The sequence below is a fragment of the Corvus moneduloides genome, chromosome 4 (genome assembly GCF_009650955.1).
Source record: "Corvus moneduloides isolate bCorMon1 chromosome 4, bCorMon1.pri, whole genome shotgun sequence".
Lineage (NCBI taxonomy): Eukaryota > Metazoa > Chordata > Aves > Passeriformes > Corvidae > Corvus > Corvus moneduloides.
In genome coordinates, this window is record NC_045479.1 from 55002740 (window position 1) to 55016905 (window position 14166).

At 37.7% G+C, this 14166-nt stretch overlaps 1 protein-coding gene across 1 annotated transcript in view; it reads left to right on the plus strand.

Annotated features, from left to right (window-relative positions):
- TUBGCP6 (tubulin gamma complex associated protein 6) overlaps positions 1-12968 on the plus strand; it is a 40008-nt gene extending 27040 nt beyond the window's left edge. The window contains exons 30-46 of the mRNA XM_032105390.1: positions 1171-1320; positions 1957-2038; positions 2114-2202; positions 2377-2492; positions 3110-3248; positions 3335-3451; positions 3692-5003; positions 5441-5496; positions 5757-5949; positions 6226-6394; positions 7717-7858; positions 8835-9029; positions 9280-9412; positions 9640-9853; positions 10943-11142; positions 11933-12095; positions 12882-12968. Of these exons, the coding sequence (XP_031961281.1) occupies positions 1171-1320; positions 1957-2038; positions 2114-2202; positions 2377-2492; positions 3110-3248; positions 3335-3451; positions 3692-5003; positions 5441-5496; positions 5757-5949; positions 6226-6394; positions 7717-7858; positions 8835-9029; positions 9280-9412; positions 9640-9853; positions 10943-11142; positions 11933-12084 (3459 nt within the window). The 3' untranslated portion in view covers positions 12085-12095; positions 12882-12968. The remainder of the gene's footprint in view (positions 1-1170; positions 1321-1956; positions 2039-2113; positions 2203-2376; positions 2493-3109; positions 3249-3334; positions 3452-3691; positions 5004-5440; positions 5497-5756; positions 5950-6225; positions 6395-7716; positions 7859-8834; positions 9030-9279; positions 9413-9639; positions 9854-10942; positions 11143-11932; positions 12096-12881) is intronic.
- Positions 12969-14166: the final 1198 nt, after the last annotated feature.

Consider the following 14166-nt stretch of genomic DNA (forward strand, 5'->3'; position numbering starts at 1 on the left):
CCCTGTTAAAAAAAATATGTTCAGCTACTTTGTGTCTTCCCTCTTCTCTCTATATGTCCAAAAATAAAACAACTGGAGAGGTGTCCAAAGTCTATAGACACTCCCAGGTAGCTAGTATTCTCTTTAAGATCAGAGCTGCTCAGTCTTGACAGAGCAGAGCAGCTCATTATCAGCTGTGTACTGTCAGGTATAAGCCTGATACCTCAAGTGAAATGTCCCTCTGCCAGTTCTCCTGAGTCTGCTCTGATAACCGTTCCCAAGCCATGACTCGGGTGTGCCAGTAGTACTGGGCTCTTTAGAAAAGTGTCAGCAGCCATCGCTTCCATGGCAAGTTACAGCTTTATGCGTCACTAAGGCGGTATCTTCCCCCAGGTCATATGGCACCCAGGCTCAGTCATCTTCCATGTGTCTCGAGAGTGCCAGGCACATTTCATCCCTTTTTGATAATGCCCTCAAGAGCTGGACCTTCCCTTCTGCTTAGGCTAATACAGTCCTAGGAGTACAGCCCTGGGAATCCCATCTTCTGGCTTTTACCAGTAGACTGGGGGAATCCAGTGTGAGTGTGCTTGTGCTCTCACTTGGTTTTTTCCTTCAAGCTCAGTTATCTGTTTTCTGCACTTAATAGAATAGCTTCAGAGATTTAGGGATGTTGAGGCAGAGTAGGAAGACCTGTGATGTGCACTGGCTGTGGTTTTGAGAGTTTTGTCTTCTGCAGATCTCTCCCCTATAGGGGTGTTAGTTCTGTCCTAGAGAGTTCCTACTGAGTGGAGATCTGTGGGGGATGTAAGTGAACAAAACCTAACTTTTGACAGGAGAGATGCATTCAGCATTGAGTTACACATGCTCAGTTAATTTGGATATTCAGAAAAGGAAAATTTGAGGCATTTAGAACATGATTAGTATAAATGCATGTATTAGATTTTCAGTGGCGAAGACAGAACTCTAAGAATTCGACCTGTGATCCAAGTTGTGGACTGTTGTACCTTTGTCTCCTACTTTGAGTTACATAAATGCTAAAAGATGATACTAATAAAAACCTTAGATCCCGTATGGATATTTGTGTCAGTGTCTTGAAGCATGACTAAGTTAAAAAAATCTATAATGTGAACTCATAATACAAAATTTTACACTTCAAACAATGTATTTAAAAGGAAATTTCTCATTTTTCAGCATTATATATGTTGGTCAGATATACCTGTTCCCCGGATTTCAGTTATTTTTTCACTTGAAGAACTGAAGGAAATAGAGAGAGATTGTGCAGTGTATGTAGGTCGAATGGAAAGAATTGCCCGATACAGTTCCATAAGCAAGGAGGAAAAGGTAAATGAATAAAAGAATGAGTACCTCATTATGATTTTTTTTAAAATGCTCAGTTTTCATTTTTGTTAGAACATCTAAAGAATTTGTATTTATAGTCAGAATTTTTTCATGGGTTAATTGCAGTTTTAATAGCTATTGCAGCAAATAAACTTACTTAATATAGCTTTTAAAAGTGTAGGTGGTGTGTTGACATTTTTGGCCTTTTCATATATTAAATGAGTGTTAAGACTTCAATCCTACTTCTTCGCAGCTGGAGATTTGTCCTCCTACTGAAAAGATTGTTTAATTCTAATTTAGCAAATGAGAAGCTAATTAGTAACCAGATAAGACTATTTGTAATTTTTATAGCTAATTGTTTTTTCAGAACATTTTAGCTACAAAGAGACTTCTGGCCTTCAGATTCCATCAATTTAGTGTATATATCAAATGGATTTGGTTTCTTTTAAAATATGGAGTATTAACTTTCAATACTAGTTTGTAGATTTTCCATTTACTTATTTATTTATATTTCTGTATTGTATTAATTGATTAATAACCATTATAAAATGTGCATCTGTCTTCAGAACAGTGTATTTCAAGTCTAAAATAATAGAAAAATTCCACCTGGGCTTTTTGGTTGGTTTTTTTTTTTTTTAGGATTTGCGTATGGAAATAGCCAAACAAGAATTAATTGTTCATGCGAGGGAAACTGCTAGCAAAGTGCTAAAAGCCATTAGTGGTAAGTTATAGTGGCATTTTATGTGCTTTCTGTTGGGTTTGTTAATGTAAACTAACTATCTTTATTTTAATACAGACAAACAAATATCAGAACGAATGGCTTTGGATGCAAAGAAACGGGAGCAGTTTCAGAAGCTGAAAGAACAGTTTGCAAAGGACCAAGAGGTATCCCTCTGTGTTTCTAGAGGCCAGCTGTATTTCTTAGGCAAATAAATGAAAGGATATGTTGTACTGAAGTTGAATTAATAGCTCATGGGGTACAAATAGGAACGTCTTGCAGACATGTGCGTTTCAGATGGTATTGAGAGCGGCTTTTAAAAGTGTTAAATATTTATGCAGCGTCGTCTTGCGATAAAGCAGGAGGAGATTGATGATGATTTCAGCTATGCCCGAGAGCTCAGAGAGAGAGAAAAAAGACTGAAAGCTTTAGAAGAAGAACTGGAAAAAAAAGCAAGGTAAATGTGTCTGAGTAGTCTCCAAAACAGTCATCAAGACCTCAGGAAAAAATTACTGTATGTTAAAATTTATGGTATTAGTACTTGCCAGACATTGTTCTACAAGGGTAATGTCTGCAGTTAGAAGATGGATGTAAGGATTTTTGTTAATCTGTGAGCAATTTTGTTAGGAATGATTAGTGGCCAAAAAATCTGGGACCCACTCATTTGTGCCAACCCTATCCAGTCTGGGTTTTGTTATAATCAAAATTTCAGGAAAAAAATTTAGTTACATCTTATAATTTAAAAGCAGAGCCCACAGCAAAAATGGTCACATGTATGTCAAAGCAGAAGTAAAAAGCAGATGGAGTTAGATTGACACTTTCTTCTGCTTCATCTAAAATTACTTAAGACAAATGAGTGCCCTACTAAAAATAGTTACAGAAATACATGTTGACTATAAGAATACAGTCATGTGTTTTCCACCTGTTTATTCTTTGTGACTGAAGCCTCTGGCTTCTACATTTTAAGAACCGGTTCTCAGTTCTGAAGTGCTAAAAAGTCATACTCTTTAAAAGGGAAGATGAAAATCAGTATGCAAAAATCTGTAACCTAGCTTTATTTTTACCTTCATTTAGGCAGGAATTAATTGACCATTATAGCAAACTTTCTGATGATGCAGCCCGTAGGGAACAAAGAACATTATGGAAAATCCAGCGCCACAAATTGGAAACAGCCCGTCTTAAGTTTCTGTTAGAAGATCAAAAACGCATTGAGGTACCTCCTAAAAACATTTAAAAAATGTAATTCAGAAAATTTGATACTTCGTACTTAAAGACTTCTGTCTTTTTTTTCACTTGTAGGAAATGCTTGAAAAACTTCCAGATGGAAACTGCAGGAGAAAATTAGATATTATTCCTTATAAACAGTGCCAGTTGGCTTTGGATAAAAACCCTGTTGAACAAGATTCACCTTCACAGGTCAGTTAATTTTCTTACATAAACTTCAAGTTGCTGTTCCAGGTTTCCCTAAAGGGACTTCATTTCATGGTTCATTTCAGTTCAGTAAACACAAGGCTCGCTGTAACAGCAAGGTGAGCAGTTATCATTTATAGAACATCAGAAAAATCGGAAAATCTTTTATCCTGTAATAAAGTGATACCCTAATTAGTAGGTTGATTATGCGACTAACCATACAGTGTAATAATTATTTCTTTTTAGGTGTCTTTTGTGAAACCTCTGCATTCTAATGAGACAGTTGGCAGAAAAGAATCTGAGCCTGAACAGGAATGTGCAGCTTCTGCTGACAAAGCACTGCCCGTGCCAGAGCCAGCAAATAATAATGCTGATGAGCATTTTCGGCCTAAAGCAACAGGATCTGAAAGCAATCTCCAAAATTCAGACAAAGTATGCAGTGCTCTATACAGTGCTGACTCCTTGCCTGAATCCAATGTGAATATAGAAGACTTCTTACCAAAGTCACAAGATGAGCAGCCTATTGCTGTTAGGATGCAAGGATCTTTGCTAGATGAAGCATTCCGAAATATTAACTCAGATCTTTCGGAGACTTTGCAAGTAAGTGAAAGTCAGCCTGTCTTGAGAGAAGCACCAGAAGAGGACAGTGCACCATTGCATCAGCAAAGCGAGTATGATTTTAATACAGTTCTCAGACCATCTGCAGCTTGGCAGGGACATGTTAGAGTTGGGGAAAATGTATTTGATGTGGACGAGATAAGGCCTCGGTGGAATATTCATGGACATGCATCTGATGCCAACATGAGAGTGGGAGAGTATGTACCTCAAGTGGACACTTACCAGCCACGTTCAAGTCCTTATGGGCATTCTTCAGACTCCCACATAAAAAGCAGCAGCTATACTTCTGAAGTTGAATCTAGACGACCCCGATGGAATATTCATGGGCATGTTTCTGAAGCTCATATTAAAATTGGGGAATATGCTTCAGAGATAGAGACCTCAAGGCCTAGGTGGAACATCCATGGACATGCTTCAGAAGCCAATATTAAGATTGGAGAGTATGTCTCAAATGTAGCTCCTACACGGCCTCGATGGAGCAGCCATGGTCATGCATCTGATGCCAATATCAAGATTGGTGAAAACGTGTCAGAGGTGGTCTCAGCCAGACCTCGTTGGAACATCCATGGGCACGCTTCACAGTCGCACATCAAAATCGGAGAACTGGTCTCGGATACAGAGCCTTTGAAATGCCGTTCGAGCCCATTTGGACACGCATCCCAGTCAAGCATCCAAATAGGGAATTGGGCCCCCTCTACAGAAAATGATCCCATACCTCATCGTAAAACCACTTTGGGTTCTTCGTCTGACTCCACAGTTCAGACACTTCTGTACAGTGAAGAGTTATCCCCTGCTGAAGGGAGCAGAAAGGAAGCAAAACCATCACAAGTTAAGGAAGAGACTTTGCCACAGTCACATGTATCTGACAGTGTTACAGACTTTCCTGATGCTAATATTAAAGATGATAAAAAGGAAAATACAATAGAAAAGAAACAAGAAGGTAAAACAAAATTAGGTTTATTCAGTCAGCATTTGTTTAAGGGCTTGTGAAAGTAACTGAATGTTTATTTTTCTATATGGGTACTTTCTTCCTTACTTATTCCACTTAATTCCCTGCATAACGTTTCATATAGTGCTAGAATTCAGAGGAAAGAATTTGAGCTTAACCTTATCTCCTATGTGCAAGAAACAGAACATTAAAAAAAAAATCTACCCTGAAACTTTGTGAAACAGGACCTTTGGGGTTCTTAAGTAGAGAACATGCATAAAACTGCTTGTGTGGGGCTATGGGAAGGTGTGGTATGGCTATGGCTATGGTGTGGTTGTTTCTGTGATCATTTGTACAAGAATTTTGAACAACTTTAGGAGCAGGTCTGAGGTATTAACCAAGTGTTACAAGTAGGTCTAAGTAAATGCTGACTTTAATTGTATTTACAGTAATTGCAGATGTTGTCAACAAGGACCCTTCTCCAGATTCCTCACAGAGTTTACAGGTAAGAAACAAAAGTAGTTGTTGGGAGGACTTATTTCTCCTTCAAAGAATTGAACACACTGGTAGTTAAGGTAATAAATTTCCCTGCTAATCTAGTAGTCACTGTAAAATCATATTGTTTTTACATGTCTGAAACACACAGGTGAGTAGGCTCTTCTCTTTTCATTTGGAATAGCTAGGCAAGTTACCTGTAGGAACACATTAAGCCTGAGCAGACAAAGCCAGCATCTCTCACAAAATTTGTCGATTTATGAATTTTAGAGAGAAGAACCTGAAAAGGCCATTCCACAAGATACTCTGCCTCAAGAAACTTTATCTTCTGAAGCTAATGCTCCCACAACTAAGGAGGAGGAAGGGGAAGAGGAAGATGTATGGAAGAAAGAACAAGCTTATTTGAAAGCCTTATCGGATCAGTATTGTATTGAAAAGTATCAAGATAGTTATGATTTGATGTGTGAGTAGAACTGTTGGAACAGTAGATCAATAGATGATGTGGTAAATTTCAGCAAGACAGCTGAATGCCAACAAAACCCATGACTTACCAGTAAATTACCAATGTTATGAACAGCAATAGCCAAACAATTTGCTCCTAGGCACAAAGATGAGAAATACATTTTGACATTTTATGATTTTCTAACCTAGAGGTGTTTGTATACAGAGTTTAATAGGAACATATTATTAAGCTTCTTAAGTATAAGAACTTACAATGTTTGTATATTTTTAAATTTAGCAGAACCACCAGTTTCTCATCTCTTGCATCACGTGATACCAAGATCGTACACGTTTCCTGTGGATCCTGTGGTGCAGTCTGCAACAGATGAAACTGCTGTACAGCTGAGTGAGCTCTTGTCTCTGCCAGTGCTGATGAAACGTTCTATTACTGCTCCACTTGTATCTCAGTGAGTATTTGCTAGGAATTTTGCAATTTATTTTGCAAATAATGTTGTGTTGTATTTTGAGACCCGAGTTGCACGTAGATCTTTTAAATTTGCTCTTAGTTCCTAGAAGTAGTTCAGTAAATGGTCTATTACTAATTTAAAAGTTCAGATCTGCATGATAAATAGTAACATAAACTTAGACATTTAGGTGCAAATTAAAAATTTGAGTGTCTGTTTGGAATATAAGGGCTCAGAGGGAAGTGTTCACTCTCCAGCTTGTAGAAGACACAGCAGTGATTTTGACACCGTTAGTTTCATTGTTCTTTTGAAAAGAAGGTGTATTCCTTATATGATGTGTGCTAGTTTTTATGTGAAAGATGAAAGGTAAGGGAGTAAAAACAGAAGAATCTTTTGATTACTTGAAAGCTCATCATATTGATCAGGGTGTATTTCATGTTTCTATGGGAACTCCAGCTTCAAGGCTGTTTCAAAGTATAATAGAAGCTGTTCTTGTTATTATTGGGATAATATGGGACACTACATATATGTTGGACTGTTTAATTAGTATATCTAGTAGTATTTTAAATAAAAGTTTTTGTTACTTAGTGCAAGACTAGCTTTTGTCATGAAAACAATTACTCACAGACTCTCCTTTCAGAATCTGCTTTCCTGCAAGTTTGCATTTCCATCTGCTAGCTCTGAGTATGCTATACTCAAAGTTTGGTGTAGTGTAGAAAGTTGTTATTGTCTAACTTCATTTTAAACATATGGTTGGCTACCAGAATGATCTGCGTACAGATCCATGCATCTTGCAAACCAAAAGTGAAGAGCCTGAGTTGTGTGCTGCCAGAATTAGCCTATTCCTGATAGGCGAGTTAAATTATTTAAAGCTAGGTTGAATACCTACACTATACTGTAAACTGTAGTACAGACCTGCCCTTAATATCTAGTGACAGAGCTTTATCAATTAGTATGTTCTTACTGGGGATTTAATAGTCTTTCTTTAATCTGTTTGTGTAGGTGACAAGAGATAAGAAGGCTATTGATAAAATGTTGCTGCCGGCCCAGCAGCATGTTCTAAAGATCATTGTATGTAGCCAGTCCTAAAATACTTCCCCAGTATTGTTCAAAACCCAGTTCCCTGAAGTGGTAGGTTTTAATTCTGGTATATTCTGGATGAAGATTTTTTTGTCTCATGTTTTTTGCTTATATGAATAACATCTTGTCTTAGATATCAGAGTTAAGTACTGGAGCATTAATCTGATGTAGCCACAGCTGAATGTTAACAGTAAGGAAGGAGTTGCATGTAAGTATAATACCTTTTCTGTGTTTTTTATTCTTAGTGTTTCTCTTGTGAACAAAGCAATAGTTGATTACTACTTTGTGGAGCTGAACGTAGAGAAGCATTTTGAAGCATTGAGACACTTTTTGTTAATGGAAGACGGGGAGTTTGCTCAGTCACTCAGTGACCTGTTGTTTGAGAAGGTATTTGCTTTGTTGTCTTAACCCTAGTGTTTGGGTTGCCTGCTTTACCTTGATGCTCCTGAATTGATTTGGATGGGAATGAGGGAATGGTGTGAATTAGAATCCTGGCTTGTGGGATTTTCCTCTTTTGTACTGTGTTCAGAAGTCTGTAGCAAGGAACTCTGTGAGTGTTGTAAGGATGGAGAAAAAGAAGGTCTTGAACAGATAAGCATTCGTGGAAGGGTATTTCACTCTTTGCTGTGAAAACTGCTGCACTATCGCTGTCACCTCCTGTCTGCTGGCAGCAAGGCTGGAAAAGCCTATTGCCATTTGCTAAAATCCAGTGGAAAGGCCTGTGTTGCAAGCTATCTAGTCTTACCTTAAATATCCTCAAGTAGAGAGCAGAGGGGAGGGCATGTGAAGAGAGTGCTTTGCCCACTGGTGAGGCAGTATTTTCATGACTTGCTGCTTACTGTGTTCATGGGGAAGACAGCAAGGTAGGGGGGATAGCCTGGATTGATATAGATGGTTGCCCATGGAGGTACACAGCTGTAGGAGAGTTAATGCATTTCTCTTGAGTCCTGAAAAAGCTTTAGACCCAGCTAGGGAAAACACCTAGACTGGATGAATAGCTTTATTTGTAAACCTCTGAGAGTACTGAGGTGATGAGATAGGGAGATTGAAGTCAGATAAATTCCACTTGGGTCCCTGACTTTCTAAAGACTGTTCCCTGCAGGAGGAACTTTTAGCAGCTCCTGAACCACAGCAGACATATGAAAATAAATCAGTGCAGGTATGAGATTACCTTCCTGCTGTGAACAGAAAATAGTTCAGAAGTTGCCTCTTACGCTGTTCATGCATCCCTATGGCAGAAATAAAAACTTCCAATCAAGGCAGGGTAGTCACCACTTTACTATTCTGCTTTAATTGACCTGTGTTCAGGAGCCAAGACTTTTTACTAATATGGTGTAATTAGGTTGGTTTTTTTTATCCCTAGCTTGGATCAGGACAAACACCTGGCGAATTGCTGAATCCACTGGTTCTTAATTCCATCTTAAATAAAGCACTACAGTACAGTCTTCATGGTGACACCCAACTTGCTTCCAATCTTTCTTTTGCCCTCAAGTATCTCCCAGAAATGTTCAAGCCCAATGCACCAGATGCTCTGAGTTGCTTAGAGCTTAGGTACAAGGTAAGAAAACATGGAGCAAGGTAGAATACTGCAATTATGCCATAGTTCTTATGTACAATAGTAAAGTGAATATGAATGCGGTATCTAAGAATGGAGTAAAATAATTGTGTAATGGAAACTACGGGATTTACTTAGCCTGACCATTGCATTACATTATTAAAATACATACTAATTGTTGAAATATTTGTATTTTAAATAATCTTACAATTTCTAACAAAAAATGTATGATCAGCACTGTTATTTCTTGTAGGTTGACTGGCCTCTGAACATTGTCATTACTGAGAGCTGCATGAATAAATACAACAAGATTTTCTCCTTCTTGCTTCAGCTGAAGCACATGGTGTGGACTCTCAAGGATGTTTGGTTTCACTTGAAGCGCACTGGTAAGTGTGATGAGTGAATGAGAGAGCATCCTCTTTAAAAGTCTTTCAGCACCCTCTGCAAGACCATTGCTTATACACACTCATGTCAAACTTCAAAAGCCACAATTTTCTTAAAAATCTTCCTTGGAATTTTAAACAGACTCTACTAACAAAAGCCTTCATTCCTTAAAAATTCTGATTTTAGATGGTCTCTGTGGATGATAATATATTTCTGCTTTTATTTTCAGCTTTAGTGAGTCGCGCATCAAATTCTGTTCAGTTTCGACAGCTCCAGCTGTACAAACATGAGATGCAGCATTTTGTGAAAGTAATTCAAGGTTACATTGCTAATCAGATTCTTCATGTTACATGGTGTGAATTTGGAAACAAACTGTCTTCTGTGGGCAACCTAGAAGAAATTCACAGAACACATGCTGAATACCTCAACAAAGCAATCTTCAGGCAAGCTACCATACTTATTTTTACTTCAAATACATGTTAAGGGAGTGGCCAGTCCTAGCCTAATGTATTTGTGCAAAACTGACTTTTACATGACACATTAAGTAGTCTTTACATATGAAAGTGTTCTTATGTAAGAGACAAACTTCATGGCATCTTACAAAGTCTGTACTTTGGTACTTTTTCTCAGCTTTCAATCCTTTTCGTTTCCCTGGACTGCTTGTGTTACCTCGCACTCCTGTTCACCATGCCTCTGCAAGTTCCCAGTCTACTCAGGACAGCTGTGAATGAAGAGCCCTAAACTAAGGGCACACTTGCCACAGTTCTTTTTCTTTCACCCTATCCTTGTTAATAGCCTTGTAAATTACTGCTGTTTCATTCTTTGTGAGTAGCGTGCAAAGTAAGCCTTGCTAAAGGATGTAAAATGCATCTCCTGTACATTGCATGTGCTTTTAATATATGTGCAGTGACCAGGGCTAGACTTGGAAGGGACAAAAAGATGCCTCTGTCCAGATTTATGAGCAGTGCAAGAGATACCTGTCTTTTAGGAATCACAGGCTTTTAGCCCCTTGGTTACTGTATGTGATGCAGCAGGTTGGTGTGACTAAAAGGAAAGAAGCTAGAGTTTATTTGGTTTCTTCTTGAAGAGTGTACACTGAAATGATAAATTGGTGAGATAGAGGGAGGTGATAAGGAACAGAAATTAGAAACAAGAAAAGAAATCTCTCATGTCTCTCTTTTTCCGTTTTAATCAGAAAAGACTTGCCTAGAGCTGCTCTTTGGATAGCAGGTGGTAGGATGAGAGGAGATTAAAGTTTAAGGAAACTCAGAGCATGTTGTTGTTAAATGTCATCTCTTTTGCAAATGCAGATGTCATTCTAGAAATCAGATACACCAGGGCAAGTACAAGTTTTTTGAAAGCGCAAGTAAACTGTGTTAGATTTAGGCACCTTGTTTAAATATGTTGGTGCATCTTGGGGATTTTTTAAAGCAATTATCTTTAACCTAAAGGATTGTCACTCCTTTGTATTTGTAGTCTTACAACCAATAAATTACATCAACTAATTTCTGAAGTTGTTTTTGTTCTCTTAGGGGTCTGTTGACAGAAAAGGCAGCCCCTGTGATGAACATTATACATAGCATCTTCAGCCTTATTCTGAAGTTCCGCAGCCAGCTCATCTCTCAGTCGTGGAGCTTCGATGCGGGGAAGCAAATGGCTGTTCATCCCAACTTTGGTCTGATGCAGCAGTCATACAATACCTTCAAGTATTACTCCCATTTCTTATTCAAAGGTAAGAAATTGCATACATTCTAGGTAAAAGAAAAGGTCAACTGACAACCAGAATGTTTTGGTAGTATAATGTAAAAGTAGGAAGATATGTATACTTAGGGAGTGTTGGAAATGTAGTTCTCAAGTTAAAGCTGCATTATTGTGGTTTGCAAAGATCTGCATATACATCAATTAAGATGTGCACACAAGAAATCTAACAGATACTTGAAAACTGACTGTAAGTTTTTGCTGACTCACAAAATAAGTATTTGGTATTTAGCTGTACTTACATGCATACATTTTTTTCTTTTCTCTGAAATTGAGTTCTGGAACTTTTTATTGGCAACAATGAGAGATAGTTAGATACCAGTTAGAAGTAATTTTAGATATATATGCAGTAGTTGAGTTTTGCCACTGGTATGAGATTTGAAAATTCAGATTCCCATGTTGGCCTAACTCAGAAAGCCTCCTAGCACGTGCTCCAGGCAAGTGTTTTTGAACTACATGGATAATTTTCCAAAAGTTCTTTCCTTTATCATGATAAAATTTCATCTCATTGTCAGCTTAGGCTATAACATGATGAAATGGTTAGCTTCCATTTGTCTTTCATATCTTGCTTGTGTTTTTAGTACATTATTTATCCTTCCTCTAGTACAAAGGTGGTTCATGGGGTTTGGGTTCCTTTTTTTTTTTTAGAAAATCTTGAATTCCTCAAGGAGGTGAAACTGCTTTTCTTAGATCTGTTCTTCTCGAATATTTTCTAGTTCAGATTATATTCTTCAGGAAATGAGCTGCCCTCTTTATTCTTTAAGGGTGTCCAAAAATGGTGTCAAAGGACCAAAAACAGATATTTCAGGATGAGTTAGAATGGCTGCTTCCAAATTCTACAGGAAGTCAGAACACCTGTGGGAGCCACCTAAGCCCATACTACGAGATCTATGGTTGCTTCATGGACAGAGATTAATAGACCGTTCCGTAAGGAAATCTGATGAGTGACCAAGTTGTTTACACCCTCTATTAAGCACTACAGAACAAATATGTGCTTGTTCATCTCCACTTGTACCTTCAGTCACTACATATTGTAAAATGCTCTCTTTCCACAGTGGGTTGACCCAGAATCCATTGAAAGCCAATACAAAGTTGTCTGGACTTCAATGGCTTTGGCTCGGGCCCTAACTTCTAATAATACACTTCCCATTCTTCCTTGCATGCTGCTGCTGCTTGCTGATTCCCTTTATGTTAGTGCATGGGATGTTTGTGAGCTTAGGGAGTTCCTATTGGCTTTTTTCCTTTGTAATTAAGGAAATGTAGAGGATGTTTAGAGCAGTCGGTTTGTTTGTTCATAGAGCTTGAGGGCTTTGTCCTAGGAATTTCTCTGCTTTTCTCTCTCACAATGGATTTTGCTCAAGAAAACTTCACCAGAGCTGCTTCTTTCACAGAGGTCGCCTGAGGACTTAAACATGCTTCCTGGTCAGTTGAAATTACGATAAGAACACACCATCTTATTGTGAAAGATTCTATGATTTCCATGTTTCTATGAAAGCAACTTGATAAGGAAATGCTTTGGTAGAATAATGCATTTTCACTTAAAATTGACACGTAGTCTTTCTTTTGCATTTATTTCTATTGTCCTCAGATTTCTGCATTATGCTTTTTTTTTTTTTTTAATTAAAAGGCACAAATAATGTCAAGGATGACTTTGCAATATGAATCTTAGTTGAAGCTTTTTTTGGTTTTTTTTTTTTTTTTGTTTTCTTCCAGTGGTAACAAAGCTTGTAAATAGAGGATACCAACCACATTTGGAGGACTTTCTGCTGCGAATCAACTTTAATAACTACTACAAGGATAACTGAACTCTATAGCGTAAGGATCACTGATAACACAGTAAAACAGAAGCTATATATATATGCTTATGATTTATAGAAGCTTATGCAAATGCCATGCAAGAGGCATTTTTCTTCAGTGGAATAATCTGCCATCTAAAAGCTTGAAGAATACAGCCACCACATACAGAGCATGATGATGCTTAAAATCCACCAAACCTGCCAGTTGTTTGATCTGCTGAAAATTGATGTTGTCATTATTGCAGAGATAGAAGAGCTGAGTGCCTGGTCTTAACACAGGAGAGAGTGCAGAACTGTATATCTGTGAATGTGTAAATGTTGTATTTTCAGTGGTGTGAATTTCCTTCAATGTAAATACATGTATGTGAAATAAATTAACAGATACTTTCTAAAACTGTTGAGAGATGAGTATGAGGTACCAATGTTCCCACAGATATTAGTACCTGTTATTTGATGTGGTTTATTTTCAAACTGACCTTAGTTCTTAATCTAAATATAACTAATTCTTCACAACTCTTAGTCACAGTAGAAGAGGACATGATAAAAACATCTTATGCCAAGGTGATCTGCTAGGAGATACAATATTTGACTATTCACGCACTTGGTAATTGTTGGAGCACTTGTGCCAAACTTAGTTTATTTATCCTTAATTTAAACTGTGCATTTTACTTTGTGGTGATTATTTAAAAAGCCTAAAACAGAAATTCAGCATCACTAAAGGAAAATAAAACTGTAATTCCCAATATATTCCAACTGCTGCTTTCAACTGAAGGATCACATTTTCATAATTTTCCTTTTCCCTCTGTTTTTTTCCCTTATGTTGTGAAAAGATACAATTGAAGTTTGAACATCATGGTATGAGAATGTCAGAGAGGGGCAGTCAGCTTTGAAATATGTTGGTTTTGAGATCCTGGAGTTACGGTTGCTTAAAATGTGGGTATATTCATGAGGAGGTCATTGTCTGATTAGGGCACAGTTACGTAAAGCTACAGGCCTGGCTAGCATGTTAACATGAATAACATTATTTTGTGATGATGTATAGGTAGTTTTACGATTTTTTTTTTTCTGAAATAGAAGTATTTCTGAATAGAGTATTTCTGAATTAGAGGCAGAATATACCAACTGTGAAGTTGACCTGAATGTTTCTGCTCTGATTCTAAAGTCAGTGTCAAAACATGGTAATGCACAGTTGTAACATGCAT